This window comes from Watersipora subatra, chromosome 1, assembly GCF_963576615.1.
Source record: "Watersipora subatra chromosome 1, tzWatSuba1.1, whole genome shotgun sequence".
NCBI lineage: Eukaryota > Metazoa > Bryozoa > Gymnolaemata > Cheilostomatida > Watersiporidae > Watersipora > Watersipora subatra.
This window is the reverse complement of record NC_088708.1, coordinates 66620609-66647951: the sequence shown is the minus strand read 5'-3', so window position 1 is coordinate 66647951 and position 27343 is coordinate 66620609. Positions and strand designations below refer to the sequence as shown.

Sequence of the window (27343 nt, the reverse complement as noted above, 5' to 3'; positions counted from 1 at the left end):
ACGCTGTGGTGAAAATCAATTTTATACGAGTTGTTTACTCTTGTGTTTTTCTTTTAGAGTCGCTACATTTTATCGCCAAGGTCCGAAAACCTCAGTACGTACATGTATGTATTCAAATGTTATGCTAAGATAGTCGCATTATCAGTTCGAACTTTGTATATCCAATTAATTATATATACGGCGTACGCTACGCCCTACCGGAAATTAGGATACGAACGAAGGCAAGGGAAATAACGAGGGACCGATTATTATTATTATTTCTGAACGATAAACCTTCCGTGTTGTCGCTTGTCACTGTTAACTTGATAATAATGTAGGAACGTTTAGGTAAGGCATTTAAGTAAGGCTTCTGTTGTAATTAAAGTGTTGCATAAGATAAAATGCATAGTGTATATTCGCGCTAATGTTTACATGTTGTGCTAGCCCCTTTAGTTCATAGTGTGTGCAAAGCAATGGAGTGTGCGCGTTCTCTTTAGCATTACCATTTAAACTGGTAAACTGATCCATATACTTACATAAATGCGTGTACTAGATTTTTGCATAAAGTAAGTATTGGTATGTTCTTCTATTCGCTTGGTCTATCAGAGAAAAATAGTTTATTACATGCTATAATCGCCATTAGTTTTTAACACGTTTTTTGGTCGCCCGTTACACGCCTATTTTAAATAACATCCTTATGACTTAACTTCCTCATGTCGTAGTTTGTATGCAATTTCATTAGATGTGAATTACAATTATGATATAGTTCTGTCTGTTCTAAATTTATTTGATGCTAAGTATTAGGAAACTGTGTTCCTTCGAGTTGTTCCAATGTTGTGAATGCTCCTGCCTTAAGCTGTCTCTTATCTAGTGGCATGCAATAGGATATACTGAAATCTGACTTCAGAACTGTTAAAGCTAGCAGAATATCAAAATTTTGTGTAGTGCCAACATTGATCTTATCTCCAAGTCAGTAAGGTTTGGCAGCCGATTAACACTTCAGATTAAAACATATGAACAGTTATAAGTCTTGAGAGTTGTTTATAAATTTCAATACATTTTAATAGCACAAGGCTGTTTGTTTTTACACATAAGTTTGTGCCATTTGGCTTATCTTAATACCAAGCAATGCTGTAGTTGGGTTGGCTGGGTAGCCTGGGATATGTGGCACACAGTAAAAGGCATGTAGCATTACTGGTAAACTTCTGGCAGCCTAGTCAGACACTTGAATATTGGAATAAACATATAGGAGTTCTACACTAAATGTTGAAGAAGATTGAATCCACGTAGGACAAATATAAACACCTAGTAGAATGTAGGCCCAATAGTCATCGCGAGACTCAATGTCTACTGCCAGTACATTCAGCTGTTATTATGGTCTGTTCAAGTTAATTGTGAGTCATAGTAAAATATCGCATGAAATCCTTCTAGTGTTTGAAGTTGAACTTAGATGTAAACATATGCGACTGCAGTGGAGACACTATTGAGTAAAAAATACACAACCATAACCTTTTGAATTCTTAGTCATATGGGTAAAATTCAAAGCCTTTTTTGCAATCAGGTTTGAAATGCTATCATCAGGATCAAGGCTTGCTTAGTATTGGAGAGACGGAGCTGCCTTGTAACAAAGGCTATGTAAGAGAACTGAGCCCGTGTACTCCAATTTCTCTTAACGATGGCTGAGCATTCTGAGCTCATTAAAGAAATGGTGGAGTTGGAAAAGATGCCCTCTCAGGATCGGTTGAAGCTGGCCAAAAAGAGACGTCAGTCACAAGTAAGTTTGTTTCTATTCTAATTTTGTAGGTTCAGAGGTCTTTTGTTATTTCTGCTAGCTTTGCAACATTGACGGAACGTGATTCTTTTTGGTTCGTCTCAAATTCTGCGCTAAAGCAAAGAATTCTAAAACGGATGTACGCATACATGTGTGAGATGAAAATGTCTTCTGATGCATGTCACTAGAAAATGTCAGTTTCCCTTAATCGTGCATTATGATTAATGTGGAGAGGACTGTTGGCGACTGTACACTTAGTGGACTTTGCTCCTTAGCAGTTGTATTTGTCAGGATATAGGCCAAATGATGACTGTTAGTACGTATAAGAAATAGGGATGTCGTTAGGACAAGCTTTTCCCCAACCTTGAACTGCGGCTTTGGACAAACGAACGAAGCTTTTGCTATAGTACAGATTGCAGTTGGTAGAATCTTTTGTTGGCTTTTGAATAGTCGGCAGAAAAGTCCCAATTTAGGACAGAGCTAACAGTTTTTTGTGATAATTCAAAATGTTTTTAAATAAAGTTATTTGAAAATTTGTACACCCTTTCGTTATTAAGCTATGGTTTTATGGCGGTGATATCAGCACAAAATGCTCTAATCGCTGTATTCCTCTACATGCTCTAGTCAGCATGAGCTATGCATTAAGTGGACAAGAAGCAAACATCAATGTATTCATGAAGCTGCAGTTGGTTGGGCATGCATTTTATAATGGACATGTTTGAATAAGGGTAAGTATTGATTATTCAGTTTGTGTGAGTTTTAAATTTTTACTTTGACTAGAATAGTGTAGCTTATTGAAACTTCATTATTCTTTTGTTTATCATGGTATTAATGACCTGGAGGATCGTAAAGGAATGATGATCGATCTTACAATGACCCCAAGACAAACTTTTTGAAAAAGTATTTTGGTAAGCTGCCTCTGCCCACATCAAGCTGCCTCTGCTCACATCATGCTGCCATCAGTGAATGTATAGTTATATGTTTGAACCTACACAGCGTGTTAGGTAGATATAGGTCAATAGGCATAGATATGGCCATATAGGTCATGTTATCAAGTGAGATAAAGGAGAATTTGTTTTTAGTGAAATGAAATGGTGCTATTTTAAGGTTTTGTTTTGCGATTTATTAAGAGTACATTAGGCTGTATAGGCTATAATCACCGAAGCTATTGTTTCACCCATAGTAGTGACTAAAATGCGAAATAGCAAAATAGTTCCATATTGTTTTTGAAATTGTTTTTTCCTTAGTTTTGGTCTATCACCAGTTGACTCTTATGGGTAGATTTTCACTTTAGTTCTCAGGCGATATTGGGTCAGCTTGATCAAATCTGGGAGGGACACGCTGCAGTAATTGTATGCACAATCAGGGAGTCGATATTCCCTGTTGTGAAGCTGGGAATCACCGACCATCCCTTAGTTTAGCCATGGTTTGAAGGCAGGTAAGCTAATTGCCTTCAAACATCTGCATCTAATGAATAATTATGTTGGTTGGAGTTGCAGCCAATCTTCCCATGATGCAACAGTAATCAATGCACCAGTTAGGTTGATCTATCTCTCAAGATCTTCCCGAAGGTCCACAATACTTCATGATACGAATTTGTCTTATCCAGCATTTTCCATCATAGTCCAGCTTGAAGATCATCTTTTGTAGAGAGAAGTAAATTGGGACTTCATTTCTCATTTCATTTTCCAATTCATTTTCCCATTAAGGGCCATCTACTCGATAGCCTACTAGCTTTACAATTCAAAACAACAAATTCTTGTGGTCTACGACGGAATGTTGCTTTCTGTTTAAAAGTCCGCTGAATGGTATGGGACTAAAACTGTACAAGTCGTGTAAGATTCAGTCATAGCGCTAACCTTGGTGGTTGCATGAATTATGGTGATGAATAGCCCTGCAGCATGAGTTTACAATGAGTGAGTGCATGCTTGCGGTAGAGGAGGTTGCAGTTTTGCTCTCACATGTTCAGTATATGGGTGTATCACTGAGCAATACGATGCCTTCATTTGTCAGTATTTGAGAAATATGTGTCAACCCGGCATCTCCTAGATGACCAACGTTATTTCTTTCACCTCGGTTGCAGCTGAAGAAATGTCTGGAGTCGGAAAAGAAGCAAGAAAAGTATGAAAAGCAGGCTCAGAAAAGGAAGAGCAAGGCTCAGTCAGTGATGCATGGCCTCTCTCACCCACCGCCAAGCAGGCTAGAGAGTACGAGGACGTCAAGAGTTCGCTTCGACAAGGGAATTATGTTGCTAGAGGCAGCTGCAAGAAATGATGTCAATGAAGGTTTGTGTTGAAGGCTAATTGTGATGACTCTGGGTGGAATGTACTCCGTATATGTTGGTGCTGATATTTGTAACTACTAGTATCTATGACCCATCTGTTTAGATGCTAGGGTGATAGCTGCAGTCGGTGTTGATACAATCTTATTTTCAAGGTTGATTACTCTTGGCTACAGCTGCACTCCAATTTTGTTTTTCTTTCCTAATATAGGCTATCTATGTTTGCTATACTATATATGTTATTATCACCATAGCTACTATCAGTGTGACGTTAATCTTACTAAAGTAAACCAGGAAGCAATCAGTTCGAGAAGTTCTATATTTCTCATCCTCATTCATTGAGACGTATACATAAACCCTTGATGTGATCTCAGTCGACTATCAACTACGGTTACATTGAGATGTATACATAAACCCTTGATGTGATCTCAGTCGACTATCAACCACGGTTACATTGAGGCATATACATAAACCCTTGATGTGATCTCAGTCGACTATCAACTACGGTTACATTGAGACATATACATAAACCCTCGATGTGATCTCAGTCGACTATCAACTACAGTTACATTGAGTCGTATACATAAACCCTTGATGTGATCTCAGTCGACTATCAACTACGGTTACATTGAGACATATACATAAACCCTTGATGTGATCTCAGTCGACTATCAACTACGGTTACATTGAGACATATACATAAACCCTCGATGTGATCTCAGTCGACTATCAACTACAGTTACATTGAGTCGTATACATAAACCCTTGATGTGATCTCAGTCGACTATCAACTACGGTTACATTGAGACATATACATAAACCCTCGATGTGATCTCAGTCGACTATCAACTACGGTTACATTGAGACATACATAAACCCTCGATGTGATCTCAGTCGACTATCAACTACGGTTACATTGATTCGTATACATAAACCCTTGATGTGGTCTCAGTCGACTATCAACTACGGTTATATGAGACATATACATAAACCCGTGATGTGATCTCAGTTGACTATCAACTACGGTTACATTGAGTCGTATACATAAACCCTTGATGTGATCTCAGTCGACTATCAACTACGGTTACATTGAGACATATACACAAACCCTTGATGTGATCTCAGTCGACTATCAACTTCGGTTACAAAATCTTCAAGTATTTATTTATTCGTAACTTGTTGAGTTTGTGTAATGGCAGTTACCAACGTTGCTATTATTCATCCCAGAAGGTTGTTTGAAAAAAATTGTTGAACTTCTGAAATTATTTTACCATTACTAAAAATGTAAATAATTTCAATCTGTTCGCAAACAAGGAAACAACTTTTAACCATCTTCATATGATTCGAAGCTGTAAAATATATATTAAAAAGACGATACACATTTATAAAGCACACAAAATGTGTCATAAATATATCATTAATTGAGAAGGCTGCATAGTGAACTGCTGTATCTGTAGCATCTTGTAACCTAGCCTCAGTTCTTCAGGTTGTTGCAGTAAATAATGTGCTTGTTTTCTTCTAACAAAAGATGAGAGACTTTTTTCTAGCCAGTTTATGTTATGATGACTCACAAACTAGATCTGTGATTGGCTATTCTCACACAATTAGTAAGCTGTGATTGGCTATTCTCACAGAATTAGTAAGCTTTCTTTGTATAATTTAGCATCCCCTTTTCCTTGAATATTCATGCAATGTTGTTAATACTGACTTTTAATATCTTTAAAATTTAAATATGCTTAAGTATTTTTGTTTCAATTATTACATGTGACAACCGCTTTTGCTTTGCTTTCGTTTTAAAATATTCCTGCCACAGTGGCATTCATTTTCAAATATCATAGTTATGCACTATTTGTTTCCATGAATGTCAATTTTATTCTTTGACTTTTAAGAGATATGCAAACAAGCTATGTCAAGCATTTTTAACCCAAAATATTTAATTTATTTACGCGTACAGATTGGTGCTTACCGTGTGTAATTTAGTCAAAAGCCTCAGCAGTCACGTTGTGTATGCATTATGTAGGTTACACTGTGAAAGTGGTAAAACGATAATCTATGTATGGGATGTGGATGTATGTCATAGGTTTACTGTTTATCTTGTTTATCTAGGAGTAGAACTACTATGCTCCCACTGTATCTTCAAATGCTGTTTCACCATATGACTTGTATGGCAGCGCTTTGGTCGGCTCCAATGATGCTGCCATATAGGTAATCTTCACTCTATGACTCCGAGCGAATTGGTAGAGCATAACATTAGCCTAGCTAAGGCTTTAGAACAAGCTTGGGGATCAGTGACCTCTCTGTGCAACCAAATCACGCCAACCGTGCGCCATTGACCTTAAAGTTATTGATTATGATTTATTCCTGCCGTGAACCATATTCTGCCATGTATTTTTTCTCTATTCGCCTCTCCTGCCTGCATGTTGCTCGGTGTAGATATCGTTATAAAATAGCCTAACTACCACTGTTAACGTCTTGTAAGTTGTAACTATTGTTGTAAGGTAACTCCCGATATCCCTTTTTTGCTCAAACCCGTACTGACTATTGGAAGAATAGCGAATGTTCAATGGGGGAGTTCGTGAGAACCAATTACTGCTCCTGTCTAACTGTTATTAATATTGCCACTTCTGTCAATGCCACATTGTGGGCTGATAAATTAAATATGGTGAATCACTCGGTTATGGGTGTTCCATGGTATCATATTGATGTAGTGATTGTATGTTTATCTTACAAGCTTGGTTCAAGTAATACTCATATCGGTGTGGGCTCTAAGTCAAACCACACCCGACCCAAGTCAAGGCTGGCCTAAGAATTACGAAGTTATTAGATAGACATTGTTCTTAGTTAACTAGGAAGAGAGTTGCTTGTGTCTGTACTAGCATATGTGGAGAGGTAGTAGTAATTCTAGCAGACTTGGTGGAGTAGTAACAACAATACTAGCATATGTGGTGAGGTAGTAGTAATTCTAGCAGACTTAGTAGAGGAATAACAACAATACTAGCATATGTGGTGAGGTAGTAGTAATTCTAGCAGAATTAGTAGAGTAATAACAATACTAGCATATGTGGTGAGATAGTAGTAATTCTAGCAGACTTGGTAGAGTAATAACAACAATACTAGCATATGTGGTGAGGTAGTAGTAAATCTAGCAGACTTGATAGAGTAGTAATGACAATACTAGTATATGTGGTGAGGCGGTAGTAATTCTAGCACTAGTAGGTTAATATTTATTGCAGTAGGCGTGGTTGGTCATACTCCTACTAGTGACTAGTTAGTATTGTTGGTTAATAAAAATGCCAGATGTGGTAAAGGGAGAGCCTATCCAAGAAGTTGAGGACATGTTGTAATAATAGTCAAATGTCATCTCTGCAAACGCTGAGACATTAACAGCCGCTGCAGCTACTTGTCTACCTAAGACGAAATTTAATAGAATTTGATTTTGTGCCACCTATTGAAGTGGTAGTGATCTTCCTTCTTGGACTGTTTTCGTCTAGTCGTATTGTGTTCATGGAACTTGACTGATAAATCATCTCCTTTTGAGGAAGTTGCTTAACCCGGTCACCGTGTATGTCAGATGTTAGTAGAGACCGTCTCTATTGTTGCAGGACTAATACAGATTAATTCTATTCATTTTTCAAATGGTGCAATGCATGTTCTAGCACTTTTTATCTTTTCTCCATTTTGTAAACACCGCTGCCCCAGATTCATGTGTGGCAAGGTTGCATCACTCTGTCATTTTATAATCAGGCATTTCAAATAGTTGCTGGCACATTAATGTCTTTGACTATGATGATGTGCCTATGTTGACCATATGCTCTATCAGTATATGATTGTGAATAATATTGCCAGTTCGAGCCTTGCTAGAGGAGGGAGTAAATCCTGATGTGGCCAATGAGGACGGACTGACAGCCCTGCACCAGTGCTCTATTGATGACAGTGAAGATATGGTTCTGCTACTCCTAGAGTACGGTGCTAATGTCAATGCTAAAGACAGTGAGTTGTGGACCCCTCTCCACGCCGCTTCCACTTGCGCTAACCTCAGGATATGTCAGCACCTACTCAGCAAGTAAGGTTGGCCAGCCTTCTGCTATGCCGTGGGTTCAGCTCTTGGCAGCTAAAATGTTTAGTGACCAATGATTACTAATTTCATGTTTAGAAGCACATGCTAGGCCATGATAAGTGATAGTTCATTCCTGTAGGCTATCAGCTTGGTGGTGTCTGTGATATACATTTGAAAGCATCTCCAATTATTTACGCTTGTCCGTGAATTCACCAAATTGTGTCAAGTCGGTCTGTGCTGATGGCTTGCCGCACAGCGTCCCAGTTGAATTCTCAATCTGTGAAGTGTTAGAAAGAGCATCCATTAATACAAGCTGATACTATATCCACATACTTGGTTATAAGTTAATTTGCAACTTCCTTAAACATCGCTGACTACCTCTGCCTATTTTAATTCTTTCCCTTGAAAATCAAAGTGTTAATTCATGATACAATTGGTAAAAGTTTACTATAGAGAGAACTATCTAAAGGTTTGTAACTGTATAGCGTCATCTACGCAAACGGGCTCAACGACTCTTTGTGCCAAGTTTCTCATTTCTGAAACTGCATTGAATGTTTTTCTTCTCTTTTATTGACTAACATACATTTTTCATGCTATACAAAAATTGAAAGGGTATGTATCAAAAACTTGGTTAAAGGCACATTTACATTACCCTGTGTAACTTAGCACGAGCAGCCACTTTTTCATATCATGGGTATGTCTAGAGCTCGCAGCAAACCAAATGATTAGGTTTCTGCTTAAGGGTGGTACCTACAACCAGACATTGACAAATCAGAGCTGGCTCAAACGCTTGCCTCTTCATGTTGGTTTCGGCATGCTCGATTACCCTGCAATGCGTGCTTTGACAAAGGACATGTACCATAAAGTCTCTATTTGAACGCCATGGCGCTCTACTTTTCAACCCTTCTCTTAGAGTGGCGGTTTATTAGAGGCGACGTTCAAATGAAGGGTGGTGTTGTATTCTTCAAATAGGTCATCCGAATTTTGTGAAGATGAATTTGCGGACAAAGCGAGTGTCGTCTATGTTTTGCACTCTCCTTCGGGCGAGCAACATTTGACCTTTTTGAATGCAATAAGTCTGCTATAACTTCCAACGTATTGTAGATCTCTAAATAAATATGCATTAGGAAGCTGAGTAATATCTCTATCAGTTGATATCTATTGCTTGCAATTAACTTACAATGATATTATAGTCTGTGTTGCAATTTGTTCAAGCTTTCAGTTACCGTAAAACCTCTTTTTGAACGCCATGGCGCTCTATTTTTCAACCCTTCTTCTATAGTGGCAGTCAATTGGAGGCGGCCTCCAACTTGTCAAAAATCTCGTAATAAATATGCATTGAGAAACCGAAAAATATTTCTACCAGTTGATATCTATTGCTCGCAATTGACCTGCGATGATATTATAGCCTGTGTCCTTCTTTTCAATTTGTTGGTATTTTCAATTTTTACTTCATTCTAAATGTAAAACCATATTTTCATTTCATATCTATATTTAACAATGTTGCATAAAAGCTCATTGCACTCATTGATATGTTTGTTACAGTTTGCAGCCAAAATTAGCTTTTGTACACGCAGTGGAAGTAGAATTATGAACATCGATTCATTGTAAGCCGTAATAAGATAGCCACAAGGATGCTATTAAATAACTTACTATAAATCTGCATATTTATAAGTTGCATAATGATAATCTATCAAATGGTTCAAATATATTTTTAGGAACATGGGACATAAACGAACCATACTTATATTGCATGCACAAACATAAATTAACATTTTTAAAACAAAAATATTTCCATCGTTTGCTCGGATAGCTGCGTTCTGATTGTTGCTTTTGATGGAACGAACATCTTCTAGTTGTCCAATACTTTCCGCAATATCTTCTGGCCTCAAATTTTCTTCTGCACTACTGAACTAGTTGATATTACCATCCAAACGATTTTTGGCAGATCAAAACTTTTACGCTTCGCATTTAGCACAATTGCAACGCGTAAAAGTTCGCTCGTTAAACGTAACCTCTGGCCCAAAACTTGCTAATCGTTTTTATATGCATGATCTTCAGAGTATTAAGACCAGGTTAAACAAGGAACTACTATTAACCTGAGACAGTTATTAATTATTTCTACAGTGTTGCTTTAAAAGTTTTAACGAGAAAAAAGCCAAAAGCTTTGGAGTTCGACAACGAGAGAATTCATCGTTATTAATGTAAATGATCCATCATTAATACGATTTTGTGGACTCTTTTCTATTGATCACTTAATATTATGGGTTCATAAAGATCAAAGATAGTCAAAGTGGCGTTCAAATAGAGGTGGCGTTCAATTAAAAGTTTTACGGTAATTTTTATTATTTGTTTTTATCTATAATTATTTCTAAATTTGTAGGCATGTTTTTTAATTTTGTAACTATATTCAAGAATGTTGCATAAGAACTCTTGGACATATCGATGTTTGCTACAGTTTGCAGCCGAAACTAGCTTTTTTGTGCAATAAAAGAAGAGTTATGAGCATCGATCTGTTGTGAGCCGAGTTTAAATAATCGCAATGATAGTATCACATAATATGCTTTAAATCTACAAATTTGTAAGTTATATAATAACAAGCTATCAACTGCTACAAATATATATTCAAGAACAAGTGACAAAAACAAACCATATTTATAATACAAGCAGAAACAAAAATTAACATTTTTGAAAGAAAATTATTTGCATCATTTGCTCGGCCAGTTACGTTATGATTGTTGTATTCGTTTGGAACCTTCTGGCTGGTCAATACCTTCCTGAGTGTCTGCTGACATCAACTTTTCCGCGTCTAAACTATTGTTTTAGCAGAGCAAAACTTACCTTTAGCTATTTAAAATAATTTTTATGGAAATAATGATAAACTTTTAGTCGCATACGCGCTTAGCACAATATTTAGCCACAGAATTTCATCGTAAATGTTCAATGGTGTTTTGCATACGTCGAAATATCAAGACTGCGTTAAACAAGGAACTACTATTAGCCTAATACAGTTATTAATTATTGCTGCGGTGTTGCTTTCAAAGCTTTATCCAAAAATCATAAAGCTTCAGAGTTCAAAATGAACTTTTAATACAAACTGCAACAAAGAAAAAATTAATTGTTATTAATGTGATCGAGTAGAGGTAGCATTCAATTAAATGGTGGCACTCCATTTTTCAACCCTATTTATATAGTGGCGTTCAAATAGAGGTGGCGTTCAAATAGAGGTGGCGTTCAATTACAGATTTGATGGTAGCTACATGTGTGTTACTACTACAATATAACAACTGAGGTTACTATACCTGCCCTCACCAGCTTAGATGAACGAACACACACCATTTAGGATATTAAGGCGCAACCAGTTGCATTTCTGCAATAATTTTGTAAACTTTCAGCAATTCATCGCTAGTATTGCGCAACTCTGGCTGAGCTTAATTAATTTTTTAAAGGATGAACTCGATCACATTAAAATTATATAAATAATATATGTATATTAGTCAGTCGAAATAGTTCTTTCAGTCGAAATAGTTCTGGTTTAGTCAGCTGGTGTTTTCATGCGCTTGTGTACTTATTAACTTTATAAGCAGCTTTATAAACACTTATTGAACAGCTGGCCCTTCATTCATCACTCATTAAGGCCCATTCTCCTTCAGTTGCATCCCTTTCCTCTTTGTCTACAACCATAATTACCTACAAATGAGTAGTTGCTGAGGATGTTGCTGCCAGTCACCTCTCTCTTCCAATATTAGTTCAGTATAATTATACTATTATCGAATAGTGATAATATTCTGGCACATAAGGATGGCTTTTCTAACATTGACAGAGACATTAATGTTACATCAAGGACTACTGGTATGAACACTGGCAGCGCCGCTCAAGTGAACGATGAACAAATACAATATATAATGGTTATACATCAGATGTTTGCCATGTCTACCTATTTATTATCTCTAAGGTTTTTATATTTCATGATGCATTTCCTTTTGGAAATTGCTGATATTTTATCATGAATCTACTCAAGGTGTACTAAGTGTAAACCGCTTAACGGTTTGCAAAAACTATCATATTTTATATGATCAGCAAAAAGAACTTCTCGCTGTTTATGCTATACAGTGTTGAGCAATTGTCTGATTTCTTCATATTACAAAATATTATAATTTCTCATGTTGTGTTCGCTTAAATGCTTTCTTTTGAAAAATGAGTTGTTTCTCTGCGAGTTATTTGGTTTTATAAGGCAGCCATAATTAATGCACAGCTAGTAGCTTCCTGGCACAATATCAGAACTAGCCCAGCCCCTGTCAGATCTGTACGCTCTAGTTTAACTTCACATTGGTAAAAGTTCAAGTGTGAAAACGTATGCTACAGATGGAATCCTTGACCAAACCAAATATTTTTGTCTACATCATACCCCATCATACCATTTTAAGCATAAGTAGTGAATTGTGTAGTGAACTGTGTGAATGGGATTGGTCAGTTTCAGTCTGTTCAATAGCTCCTACATGTTAGTAAATGGTTGGTGAGAGTCCTACCATGGCAGACAATCTGAATCGGAGACCAAATGCCATCTAGTCTCTCAGACGATGGACATATTAGTAGATTCACAATGGGCATTGATATCCGCTACATGTTAGCGAGTGCTGGGCCAGTTATAGCTTCCATATTGTGTAATGAGAGGTCAGAATAGGTTGAAAGATAAGATAAAATTGCTATTTGGAGAATGCTTACATATGTTTCTGCAATTGTACATTATGTGACAACTTCTCTCCATGCTCTCAACTCTTTCCTCTTCGTCTCACCACTTCTCTAATCATATTAAAAGAGTTCGTCGTCTGTTTATCAGGTTTGACTCAAAATAGCTCCAATATTTTGATGTCTGTTGGTTAGATGTCCTTTATTAGATACACAGACATGACAATATTATTTTGTTGTTGTTGCTGTAATACCAGTAGCAGCATTACGAGTAGGTTAGTTCATATCTTCAGTGGGTCGTCTTCAAAGTTTTGGGTTTGTGTGCCTACGAGCTTAGCATTTATCACAAGCATAAACAAAATAATTCTTGTCAATATCCATTGTTTGCCACCATTTTAAATAAAGAAATAGATGGAAACTTAGTGGGGATTACTCTGTAAGACAAGGTTTTGTTAACAAATTGAAGCTTTGTGGCTGGGGCAGCAGTGACTCATCTCCGCAATGACATCTGTCAGCATTGAAAACTGCTTCAGTCAGCATGTGGTTATTGCTTCACATTAGCTCATTAGTCCATCATATAAACTGGTATAGAGAAATGCGACATAGGAAATGTGTTTGTGTGCTGACCTGACCTATACTATCTTATCAGGGATGCTGACACACTGGCAGTGAACGCCGATGGAAACATGCCTTATGACATTTGTGAAGATGAGAAAACCTTAGAGTACATAGAAACAGAAATGGCCCGTCATGGCATTACCCAGGAATTGATAGACGAAACAAGGCTTTCAACTGAAAAGACAATGATGCAGGACATGAAGGAATATGAGAGAGATGGAAATGACCTCACTCTCTGGCGGGACAGAACGGGTGCTACGTTGGTGAGTAAAATTCTGCCTCGACGAGCCCTTTTCCAAAGTCGGGTACTCGCTCTGCTGTGAATGACTGGCAGGATGTTGCAGGTCATCTCCCAGGTGTTTTCGCCTAGTGTACAACGCGTCTCAGGGATACTCACCATGTCTTCATTGCGCGGATGCTGCTGATGTGGAGTTGTGTGCACGTTGAGTTACGATGCGATAATTGTTTCAATGGACACTCATGTGCTGCGGATTAACCCTTTCGCAAGTATATTAATCATTTAAACCTTTGTGTACAGAGTGAATATATTTGCAAAACGACTAGCAATTTGTACATAGGGATACATAAAACGTCATAACTTTTTTATTTACAGGAATAACTACATGAAATGTAAAATACATGTAACTCACACACATACAAGTCACTACATTTAATATTTCTTGAAGCAGTCACCTTTGCATAACCCCACCGTCGTCGTAGATCATGACCGTCGGCACGTTCAGATTCATCACTATCGCTACCGGTTTCTGACTCTACATCGAAATCATTGGCATCAATATCGCTTTCACTGGAACAAGGTTCATCAGTTTCAACCACATAATCAGCAATATCTTTCTCGTAGTTGGTTCTAGTAGCAACTTTTCGACGCAGTCGTTCGTTTGACTTGCCATTGTTTCGTTTCGATAGTAGTTTTAGGCGTAGTAGTAGTTCGCGATAGAAGATGTTTCGGTGGTAGTTGATCGCCGTAGTGACCATAAGAACTTTGTTCTTTTGTTAAGTTTGAATGACTATTATAGCGAACACAATAATATTATGTTTAGTAATATAAACCTAAAAGAATATTTGAAGAACTAAACAAAAATAGCCCATAACAAAACGGCTGACGAATAACGGCTTTTGGGATTTCCCAAACGACATAAATGTCTCTTTGCTCAAAACTCCGGGGGACATTAATGTCGCTTCACTTACGAAAGGGTTAACAATGAAGCTTTAATGAAAAAATCAGCAGGCTGGTTCACACTATATCGTCATATCTCGGCATTGATGCCACAATACTTAGGTGATCGTCGATGATATCAGTGTTCACACTCACAAACCCATCCGCATTTGCATCAGTGTTTAAACTTTTTTGTTTTCGCGTTCTCAAATCAAGTACTAGTCCCGCAGCAACTATTATAAATGGAAATAAATCACGCTATCTGCGACAGTAAATTTCTGTCGCCGAAATGGTTCACATTGTACAGGTTATCGCCGATGCTCGGCAAAATATCAGGAAAGTTTGACAGCTGCAAACTTTCCCCTGTATTTGCATTGATTCATCAGTGCTATCGATTTATGGTGTACATAATCGACCATAAATGCCGAAAGGACAACTCCGACATACGACGATATGGTCTGAACCAGCTTTAGCAGCATGCTTTCGAAATAGGAGTGACCAAAGTGTTGAACATGGTTGAACCGGAATACCTTGTATGACATTTTCCTTGCTTGATGTTTTCCTTGCATCACATTTACTTCCGCTACATTTTCTTGCGCGACACACAAGTGCCTTTTCCATCTTGCCGATGACTCAAACTTGCGGATTAACTGTGTCATGTAAACATAGTAATAGAGAAGGATTAACTGTGTCATGTAAACATAGTAATAGAGAAGGATTAACTGTGTCATGTAAACATAGTAATAGAGAAGGATTAACTGTGTCATGTAAACATAGTAATAGAGAAGGATTAACTGTGTCATGTAAACATAGTAATAGAGAAGGATTAACTGTGTCGTGTAAACATAGTAATAGAGAAGGATTAACTGTGTCATGTAAACATAGTAATAGAGAAGGATTAACTGTGTCATGTAAACATAGTGATAGAGAAGGATTAACTGTGTCATGTAAACATAGTAATAGAGAAGGATTAACTGTGTCATGTAAACATAGTGATAGAGAAGGATTAACTGTGTCATGTAAACATAGTGATAGAGAAGGATTAACTGTGTCATGTAAACATAGTAATAGAGAAGGATTAACTGTGTCATGTAAACATAGTAATAGAGAAGGATTAACTGTGTCATGTAAACATAGTAATAGAGAAGGATTAACTGTGTCATGTAAACATAGTGATAGAGAAGGATTAACTGTGTCATGTAAACATAGTAATAGAGAAGGATTAACTGTGTCATGTAAACATAGTAATAGAGAAGGATTAACTGTGTCACGTAAACATAGTAATAGAGAAGGATTAACTGTGTCATGTAAACATAGTGATAGAGAAGGATTAACTGTGTCATGTAAACATAGTAATAGAGAAGGATTAACTGTGTCATGCGAGAAACGTGTTCACTTTGATTTGGCTGCCTACTGTACTGTACTAGATGCCCTAGCAGGTCTTACTGTCCCAATGTGAACCGGACATAAGGTGTTAGTTGAAGTAGTCCTATAGTTTGACCTATGTAAAGATGGTATATTATAAATGCCAATTGTTGTATACATATATCTAATTTTGTGCCTGATGCTGCATTCATTATGTAATCCTTATCAACATTGCACGTCCGAATTACTAGTTTGAGACACTTCATATAGTTGAGTGCCTGAAACCTTTTTATAATAGTTGTATTATGGCATTTCTAGATTCTCAAGTTTATGTCAGCAATGACTAAGTGTGACTGCATTATTAACACTTCCAAGTCTAATCTTGTATATACAAGCAGGTGCCCTGATCCTAGACCGTATTTACAACTTTCCTTCTACTATGAAAGAACACGAAATATCACATTTCCTTTTGAACTGAATATGATTTTGTAGCTGTAAGCTTGTAGAACTCATTTATGGAAACGGAAATCAAATAGAGCTAACAGGTTTTTTTCACAACCTTTCGAAGAAACGATGTTTTAGAAGCAACTGAATAAATATAATGGTCGCAGTTCATTTCTCCGTTAGAAGTGGCCTCAGTATTTTGACGGTATTTCAAAAACTAATAGCCCAATCTACTTGAAATTTGGGAATTATACTGAAAACATGCTACTCACATATCGACCACAATATCCTAATCCCACGTAAACCGTAAGTACAGAAAACCAAAGCTATTCTATGCAGCCAAGTTTACTCGGTCGATCGTAGAATCAGGCAGGATAACAATTTTCCAAATTATCTCGGGTCCAGGTTTTAAAGTGTTAACAGACGGCTAACAGATGTTAACAGCAGTGACTATATGGATGTGTCAAATATCATACCGCAAAACAATACAGATGGCTATAGCTGTGACTATATGGACATGTTAAATACCATACCACAAAACAATACAAATTGCCATAGCAATAACTATGGTGATTGGTCAAATATCATACCACAAAACAATATTGCATGGCACAGATAATGTTTATATTAACAGTTGACAATTAAAACTTAATTTAATAGGCTGAGTAAGTCTGAGAATAACAGCATAAAATAGATGAGCTCCATCTGGAACCTAATCGTGGAGTGACCTAAATTACATGTCAATTAATACTCGTGATACCCATGATTCTCTTCCCGCGCATATTTGTCACATCGACGCATAGTCTCAGTTATAAATGACGGATTTGTTACTATCTTGCAACTATATTATTTAACTTAGCGCTGTACCCCGAAGGAGGCTTATTCATCAGAGATCTCATAACCATTGATAGAATAATAAATAAACAACTAAGGGGTTTATGCTCGTTTAAAAATAAAACATTTTTGTTTTGTTGACGTGAAGCACAGTAAAGATCCAAAATGACAACTGTCTTGGTCTGTTTGAAATTTTGATAAATTGATAGCTAGGCAAGGATAGAACAATAACTACCGCTTTGGCTAATGTGGCTAATATGAAGTGTCCAAAATGTCACAATTCTGTCTTATCAATTTTTATTGCATTAACAGCCGTAGATCCATTACAGCTTGGGGTAGCAACCATGTTTTAACAGCCGTAGATCCATTACAGCTTGAGGTTGCAACCATGTTTTTGTGTAATTTCAATCAAACAACAGGTTTGATCAACATTGTCACCATTGAAAATGGAGTGAAAGAGTTGTGATCTTTGTAAAATATCTACTGGAAACCGCTGTTTTGCATAGCTGTATAATTATACTGAATCTGCTCATTTTTTAGCTTGATCTTAAAATCGTTCATTCAAAATCTTTATCCGCATAAGCAGAGCGCGCGTTAGCAGGTTGTAAACATGATTTCCAAGAATAACTAATTTTTACAGAAAATGTTTTGAATTTCCTATTTGCGTAAAAAAATATTTTTTTGCGCACTCGACAAGTTGTAGACACAAGCGGATTCATGCAGTCCTATGGTTTACTTATGTCACAGCTTGGAGCTCGCATCTCGAGTGTTTCTTTTCTGCAAAACTGGTTTCTAACATTAACATCATTACTAAACAAACAGATATCACGATAATATTGTTATAACTAAATGTAACAATGGTGTTACCCAAGGTTTTCTGTGTTTTCTGGTTAGTATACTGATGATAGATCATTAATTTGCCAAAAGTGAGTTATTACTCAAAAAAGATAGTGTCTGTAAAACATGATTGGTCCCGGAGTAGTTGAACAGACCCGAATCCCATTTTCAGATTTCTCACAGCATCAGAAAATGAACAAGTCATCTAATGATTTGTTTATGTTTATCTATCACTCGTGTTATATTTCAGGCCCAAAACTACAATGCACAAACTATGCGTCAAATGATTTTGGCTAACGGTTTACCTCGGTTCACTAAATAGGTCAGTTTCTTGTTGCCTCCTCGGAATAATGCTTTAGGACTGCAGGTAATTCTGTAAACTTGTGACAAATTCACGTAAGTCTACAAAGTGTTCTATATGTAAACAGTCAGACTGAAGGTGCTTTCGATAATCTTCAGACATCAATTTGTACTGAAAGATATATTATCACACACTGATAGACAGCTGACCAATAACAGATAACATTGACTTTTCTGAAACTACTGCTTCCTCTCCCCATAACAATAGCTTAGGATCCAAGGCCTTCGAATGATCTCAAGGCTCCGCTACCCCTTATGTATTTATATAAAGATTTCATTTGGCAGACAATATCATCTCTGGGATATTTTCCATAATATACCAGAAAACTTGAAAAAAAAAACAAAGAAAAAAAAAACCATTTGGAAAGGATTAAAATAGAGTGGGTGTGCCGTTGTCTTTCAACAGAAATCTTGAAATAGTAGTCAAATACTTTCCTTCTGGAGCTTGACTTTAAGTTGTTAGATGCATGTTATGTGGCATACTGTTGAATAATTTTACTAACTTTTTTATGAAATTTGTTTTTTTTTTCAATTTTACAACATAAAATTAATTTATCTTTAGTTGGGTATTAATTGACCAGGAACACTTGTTTGTAAAGTTTGTGAATATGCGAAAGGTTTCCTGTTTGGGTGCTTGTAAGGAATATGAGGGTTAGACAAGGTTCACATGACACACCAGTTTTCTGTTCGTTTTTGAGGTCTGTGCTAGTCGAGACATCTCAACTGACTACGGCCAGCGCTAGCTGAGGCTGCTGGATATTTATGTATTTGTTGTCAAAAGACTAACCTTTAGATGAAGTTTTAAGTTGCGTTGTAAATGGAAAGGTGGCACTATGAAAGCATTTATGTGACTAACTTAGCTGGTTTCAATCTTATTGATATACTGTATTTCAACTAATTTTATAAAACTAAGCAGTTGTACTATCCGGCGTTGCCCGGGTAATAAAAAAGTCTTTGGACAGAAAATTGATTTGTATTTAACATATAACAACATTTATCATTCTAACTTTCAAACTACGTATATCATGTGAAAAGTGTTTTGTGTAGTCGAAATAAATTAAGGGAGAAAATAAAAACAACTGTAGAGGTTTTCAAACTTTATCAAACAACTGTAACTTTCAAACTTCATTTCGGGAGGTTTTGAAAGGTAAATGGTTGTTTAAAAAGGTTAAACAACTTTAGAAGGGTTTAAATGTAAAAGTGAAATAATTAGCAAGTAATATCTAAATTAAGTCTGTTTTGCTACGATTACAATAAAAGATGATTTGATAGTGATACAATTAATACGAACTGAGAAAACAAACTAGAAATCCTGAATATGTTGAATTAATAATAACAATTCTTGCATAGAAGTGTGTATGTGTGTATAAAAAAGGTTACTGTTCCAGCAGAAGCTATCTATCAAAACTTTGAATACGGCGATACTGGTACCCGTCGATACTGGTACAAATTTAAAAATGGGATATCGTACTGTCTTTGTCTGACCAAACGGAGAGAGAATGTCGAGGCCCTTTCTACGGAGATTATACAATTGTCCGCGTGAAAAGAATCGGCCTTGACCGCAATATAGTAGTAATTGAACCTTATGAAAAACCGAAATTAAAAGTTCAAGAAAACACGAAAAAGCATCGTGTTTCATAGAGTTGATAAAATGCATAGTTTCATATAATACTTCATTTAGCGTGTACATATGCTATATGGTATATGATAATGTCTATGATCAATACGCCTTGAATAGCTCAGTGGTAGAGCACATGGTTTTCAAACTTCGGATTACAATTTCTGTGGGTTCAAGTCCATCAGAGTGTGAAATTTTAATTCCAAGATTTTAATAGTTATAGTCAGCTATAGCTGGACAAACATACACACAAAGTTTGAGAAATATATACAGTCAAACATGGATAACTCGAACTTCACGGGACCAAGCGAAAGTGTTCGAGTTATCAGAGCGTTCAAGTTATCAGAGCACTGTCACAAGTCCATTTATTTATTTATTAGTAGATACATGCACATATACAAACTATAATAGAAATCAAAAGCATAAATGGCTTGTTTCAAATTAAATGCTTCTAATGTAAAGTTTAAAACTTTTTTATCAAAAAGTATAGGAGATTTTTCTATCACTTGAGATTGTTTTGTTGTTTGAGGTGATGTTATTGCCAGGACGTTTTTTAGATTAAAATTGGCAAAACTTGATCGTTGTTGAAATGCTCAGAAGAAAAGACATCTTTTTCTTTTGAGCGTTTTAACCGAGATCAATTTTGCTGATTTTTCTTGAAGTTCATGCGAAGGTCACTTCACTTTTCCATGCTTCCGAAAGGCGATCGCTAAGAGGATGTTTGGTAAAAATCAAAATTCACCAAACCTTTAGAAAAGTCGTCGACAAGAATATTTTGCCGACGGTGGTAATAACGACGCCTATGATTTACGAAAAGTTGAGGTTTACCTCTATGACTTGGAATAAAGTGATTTTCTAAAGCGATAACAACCGTCTCGGTAGCCGTTGGGCAAAAAACTGTTCAAGTTAACAGAGTTGAGGTCGAGTTATCTAAAGCAATTTATCATTACGTGGGAACGGACCAAAAAAACCGTTTGAGTTAACCATGTGTTCGAGCTATCCGTGGGCGAGTTATCCATGTTTGACTGTATTTTGATTTTTTTAAAACAAACTAAAGAAATCCCCATGTCTCTTTGGTATAATTGTATGCATTCAGAATGAACTCTGCAACAAATAAAGGTGGCACATTCTCAGCGTGTCCAACTAAAACATTTGAAATGTTCTGCTAAAGTTTAGGGTGATTCGAGTAGAATGTTTGAGCTGTAACCTTGAACCTTTCCTCATAACCTACATGTACTTTTCGATAAGCTTAGCTGACAGAGTCATATTCACTCATGCATGGATTCAGTGTGTTGCTCTCTCCTAGTGTGAATCATCATGCTTGTATATGTCATAAAAGTCTGTTATTTTTATGGTTGTGAGAGGATGTAATTAGACTCTATTGTAAACTGACCATAGAGTTTGTCATATTTTCATTGTTTTGTTAGATAGCTGAGAGACTCATAGTTGTACAGCTGTGGCTACGGTCAACTTTATTATATTTTTTTAACCAACTCGTGATGCTCTCTTGTCTTCGCTGCAGCTTCATATAGCGGCCGCCTATGGCTACGCAGATGTCACTTCCTACCTCCTAAGCAAAAGAAATGATGTCAATGCCATGGATTCAGATGGCTGGACACCGGCAATGGCTGCCGCGTGTTGGGGTCAAGTACCAGTTTTAGAACTCCTTGCGAAAAATGGTGCTGACCTCGAAGTTAAAACTCGTGACAACAAAACCTTAATCGGTAAGTACAGTTCATTGCGGGACTGCTATTCTAAACCACCTGTCATGAGATGTCAGGCGGTTGAGTAGGCTTACTTGTCATGGATGTCACCATGCAGTTTACCAGCATTGGTGGGAGAGTAGAATATACATGTAGGACCTTGTCACCTATTTCCATGTGACGAAGTTCTATCATGCAGTTTCTCTGCGTCATCTTGAGATAAGAGAGCTCTTTATCTTATCATAGCTTTTCAGTTGGTCTAGCTAATGCCATATCTATCTAGGTCTGGCTGTCTCATCAGAGCCTCATCAGCGCCCATTATCTTGTTTATCACAGATGAGTGCATGACTGGTTTACATATTGATATCCAGTCAATAGCAATATACCATGTCTTGTTATTAATGATTCTCCTAGGTCTCTCTCATCATAGCTCTATTTATATGTGCCTTAACTGACCTCTGATTTACACTGTTCTCAGTAGGTTCTGATTGTATCTATTTCTGAGAGCACAGGCTATAATGCTAGTACATGTAGTGCTATTGTTATTAGCGTTATTATGATAAAACCTTTGAGGCAATTCACTCCATACCCATTGCCAGTATTTGAATCACTCTTGATAGTCTAGATAGGTTCATGTGGTAGGTTCATGTGGTATCTCACTCTCACTCATCGACACTTTAGCTCATAATTAAAAAATAAATATTAAATTGGGAGTGCTTGGTATGATTCATTCAGATCTGGTCGAAGACGTCGACGTTAAAGAACAAATAACAGAAATAAAGATGGAGGTGAAAGTAGATTTAGAAAGGTTTAGGAGAGCCCAAGGGGATCTAAAGAGACGCAGCAGTACGAGCATTCGCAGGTACTAGACTGTCCTTGACCAACATTGCAGTCAGTTGTGAATAGTTAATGTTGCTATTATGTTTGTCTGAGAAGCCAACCTTTTCCATAATAGATATTGGAAAAACTCCAATTCGAAGTTGCTTTTGTGCAAGCTGAAGTAAACATAACCGTAACAGTACATTACATTTACAAAAATAAACCGTGTATCGGTGCCTCACCAATACATGAGATAACAGTAGAAACTATTGTCTCGGTAGAAGTGCCAAATCTTAGGCTTCCAATCTGAGTGCTTCAGGCGGAATCTTTGTGATTACCATTGAGAAATCTGTATAAGAACGCCCATATATTGTTATTCAAACAAAATATCAATTATGTTCGTGTATTATAATTCGTGTAATGATCGGACATAGACTTGATCACTTTAATACTATTTGTTGTTAAAGTAAAACTTACCTTGTCCAACTATCAATTTTCAAGCAGTTCTTCTGATCACCATTCTAACAGGGTTATTATCAATTTGAGCTGTTGACTTTAAATAGCTGGCCTTTGTTTCAGCATTGCTTTACCTTTTACTAGACCTGTTCCCTCATTTGAAGTATTACAGGTGCAAAGACTAGATGCTTTTGGATATCCTTCCTTTCCTCACTTAACCGAGTAACGCTTGTACGCTATTTGTTTTATGTGTTGTTTTTGACCCTCTTGCCAGCTGGTCAGTGTCCATGCAAACGCTGAGAATGTCATCAAACGTGCATTTAAGGTTTGAATCCAAGATGAGATAGCATTTGTTACCTCATAGACGCTTGATGACCTTAAACATACCATTTGTAACGCCTGGTGCATTTTAAGAGCTGCCAACCAGCAGTACTGACAAAATTAAACAAATTACAGTCTAAAAGGCATACACCTGTCTGATGATGTCAGCAGTGATTTTCGGCACGTTTTAACCTATTCACCCCGCGCTTGGATAATGTGAACTATGGCTAAATCAGACAGCGTCTTTGTGGGTAGAATTACATTACTTTCGCTAAAGACAATGAATGTTAAACATCTAAAATGTTTGAAGGTTGACTTGCAACAAAATTCACATTACAGTTATTTGGTATCAAAAGATTCACCATATCTTACTCTGCTGTGTTGTAGGTGCAAAATATGTGGAAATGTGATTACAAGCTCTTAAAAGCTAAAAAACGAACAGTTGATCGCAGCCATCATGGAACCACTGTAGATCGGAATCAGTTTATTTCTCTGACGTAGTCATTACATTTGGTTATTGTTTTGTCACGGGATGTTCTCACGTGAGTTGAATGGCCAATAAAAGGCTCAATATAAAACTTCCCGTAGCACTAGTTTATGACAAACACTGGGTTTCATCGAAGACCCTTATCAAATATAGATGCTCGCTACTTTACAGTTTTGTTTCGGCTTGGTCTAATCGTCTAGTCGTAATCTGATCATGTGACCCATACTTCACGAATAATTTCTGCAGCAGTTTTCGATTATCACAGGTGACCAACAGGCTCGTCATGTTTATCAGACAATGATATGTACTCCTTCGAGCTAAAAATTAAACGAATTTTTACGGTAGGTTATAAGATATCAGTGCTGAAAGTGCCAGTATTACGATGACGATAAAATAGACGCGTAAGAACAATAGACATGGTTTTATTGAATGCATGAAGTATATTTGCGAAAATATTTCGACGAATGAGGTTGCGTGAAAATGTAAACCGAAGCCATCTTGTACAACTACGTCTTATTTGAGCCGTTTTGGAAAGGGATTCTAATCTACGGCGGCTTTGTGATGACTGCGATTAACTGTTCGTTTTTTAGCTTTTAAGAGCTTGTAATCACATTCCCACATATTTTGCACTTACAACACAGCAGAGTAAGACATGGTGAATCTTTTGATATCAAATAACTAATGGGAATTTTGTTGCAAGTCAACCTTTGAGGTTTATTTATATTTCTATACATTTACCAATATTTTTAGCGGTTCAACTTTTGTGCATTTTTTAATCTTCTAACGCTAAACCAAGTAGAAAAGCATTTAAAACCGTAAAACTACTCTTAATGGAAGTCCCAGGAGTGTACCTGAAAAAGTCTCGGTCTGTCCAGAAATTTGTTGCTATGGTCAAAGTCTAGATTAGAGCTAAGAGTAGACAGTTTAAAGAAAAACTCTGTGTGTGAGCATAGATAAGGACATACTTTGACAGGGTGTGAAGGGTGTTCAATATAAAGCAGGCTCAGAGTTATGTTTGCTGGAAGTTAAACATTTCTAATGATAGCTCATACCCTGACACGCTGCGCATGTGCTTTAATATTCACTAAAACTAAATCTAGTCATGACAGCCTTAGGCCCCGTTAAGGCAGGCTGCAAAATGAAGGCAACTGTGATTATAGCCTTAGCTCTTGTCTTGCTTTTTGTAATATGACTTTATATCTCACACCATCTCGGTTTGGTACAAGGAAAGCCTACAGACTAATGCTGTATGTCTCACAAGAGCGGTGGTCCATCTGTGTCTCTAATTATCAATATCTGTGTACAGCACTTGTCAATCTTTTCTATGCATAGCCTCAGCTTCCTGTCAGCAAACAAGCCAGCACGGATATGCATAAAATTGGTTTTTTGATAAGGGAGAGCTGAGGCAATGCCTAGTCATAGCTCTACACATGTGTTAGCGATATTTGTCTACTTCAAAGGGCTAGCGTGGGAACGGCTTCAATCTATAATTCTAACGCGTCACTTACAGATCACAATCCCTTCAGGTATAATATCTGATGCACCTTGTGCTGGTTGCTAAACATCCCATCCAACAAGTTAGCAGTGTCTCAAAAAGGCTTCGAGGTGAAGGTTATTGGTACTGCCGCTGTCGACAACCATATTTAATTTGCAACGCGAGTGATGGATTTGTCCTCTCCTTCACCTTGTAGCCTGGATGAAATAACTGCATAACCCATTGCAATAGCTATTCCAAACACTGTTCAAATATTATATTACGACTGATCTGGAAAGAGCAAAAATGGAATAGCTAATGTAGTGACATGGAGAACTATTGCTCAAGATGAAATAGTTAGCAATTATCTTTGCTTTCAACTTCATAGCCAATTGGATTTTCGGTAAGCTCTGTTTATGTCGTGTAGTATACTAAGCTTGTAGCAATTAGCTCTTTGTTTCTGCTGCATAACGACCCTCCTATCTTATCACAGCTGATAAGAGTAGTAAATTTCCTAGTCTATTGGTGAACGCCCAAAATGACAGTAGTTACTGCAATAGATCTCAGTAAACATTCTCGTTAAACCCTGTGGAGCCCATACTATTCCCTTTCACTTTAATCATCGCAGTGATGCTACAATCTGTGTGAATTTAACTGCTTTAATGCTGCTGCAGTGTTACTATGCTTGCTCTGTGTTCTTGCTTCCTGTTTCTTTCGCTGCTCCGCTATTATTCAACCTCCCCGCTGTTGGATGTTGTAGTCGGGAGGCAGACCTGCGCTTTTCTTAAAATACCTTATCAGTTTGATACTAAAACACCCAAGGTTTTTTGGTGAAAAACCTGTAAATCATTGTTTTAGCTTCAAGTCAAATGAAATTTGCATCATAGATATGAAATAAAACAGTTGTTTTTGTTTTTTTTCATGAATAGCCTCAGATAATACCCATCATAACAAATCATTTTTTATTCGTCGTACACACAGACTTAAGTATGTTTGTTAGAAAATGGCTAAAGTAAAGTTAGAATAACAATTTAGTGTTTCACGCTGCGCCCATGGCAGTTGATTAGTCCTTTAACAAACCTCTGAACAGCGGCTACAGGATTCAGCACCCTCTAGATATTGGTCAACAAATGCAAATCCGGCCATTTTTATGTAAAAACTTTTGCAGACACCAGTCAGCCAACTCGGATAAATCCCAGTAAACCGTGATCAGTTATTTAGTATTATAACACAGAGTTGTGGAAGCACCTAGTAGATAAAACAAGTCATTATCCACAGTGTATCATCTAGTCATCTAGTATTCCGTCAATTTGTTGTAAATTTAAATATGGTGGTTTATGGTTAATAGTGGGTATCTCACTACATTCCATTTGATGAGACCGAGACACATAGACACTGTGTACACTCTGACAGTATTCAAAACTTTAAGAGCATCTTTGGCAGGCGGACGAGCTAAGTTGAAACTCTCACATAAAGATGGTTAAAACCAGTCATCAGTCAGTTTCCAAATAAAGTTCAGTTAATAAGATGAGAAGTCTCATTTGATTCTATTTCTACTTCACTTGAATATAGTAAAAGATAATGAGGCTTGCACCATCATCAGGTGGCAAGCTATCAGCATTGCAGTGTCTGCAATGTATTAGTATTCCTGCAATTTTTTTATAAATGTTAAGCCAACAGCCAGTGTGTTATACATAACAGCTACGCTATAAAAATTGTGAATTTATTTATTTCATACATATGTGTTTCATTTGGCTGTTTTACTGAAATTATGGTAATTAGTTATGGAAAATCCACTAAAACTTTTGGGAGGCACCAATGTTCTGTACTGGCTGTCATGTGGCTCTCTTAACAAATACTCATATTTTCTAGTTGTAAAATTGGTCTCTAGCCACCTAGCAGGGTACATGTGATATTTACATATCTTGTGCAAGGTGGTCATAACCTGTAGAAGGCAAGCAAAGCTTATTTGCTTTAGTTTTTGGTCTATTTAAAACCCTCCAGTGAACCGTTCCTTTAGTTATGATTAGTACTCCCCTCTGCTCCTACAAGA

General features: G+C 37.0%; 1 protein-coding gene across 4 annotated transcripts in view; it reads left to right on the top strand.

The window, feature by feature from the left end:
• Positions 1-206: 206 nt before the first annotated feature.
• The window catches only part of LOC137408068 (protein phosphatase 1 regulatory subunit 16A-like), a 32239-nt gene continuing 5102 nt past the window's right edge, over positions 207-27343 (top strand). For 2 of the 4 annotated variants that reach the window (XM_068094468.1, XM_068094460.1), the window contains exons 1-8: positions 207-327; positions 1541-1753; positions 3834-4035; positions 7878-8094; positions 13427-13658; positions 21553-21754; positions 22469-22595; positions 25277-25342. In XM_068094468.1, coding sequence (XP_067950569.1) covers positions 1655-1753; positions 3834-4035; positions 7878-8094; positions 13427-13658; positions 21553-21754; positions 22469-22595; positions 25277-25342 — 1145 coding nt within the window. In that variant the 5' untranslated portion in view covers positions 207-327; positions 1541-1654. Of the gene's footprint in view, positions 328-1540; positions 1754-3833; positions 4036-7877; positions 8095-13426; positions 13659-21552; positions 21755-22468; positions 22596-25276; positions 25343-25678; positions 25694-27343 lie in introns of all 4 variants that reach the window. The other 2 variants (XM_068094471.1, XM_068094477.1) reach the window with 2 other exon arrangements.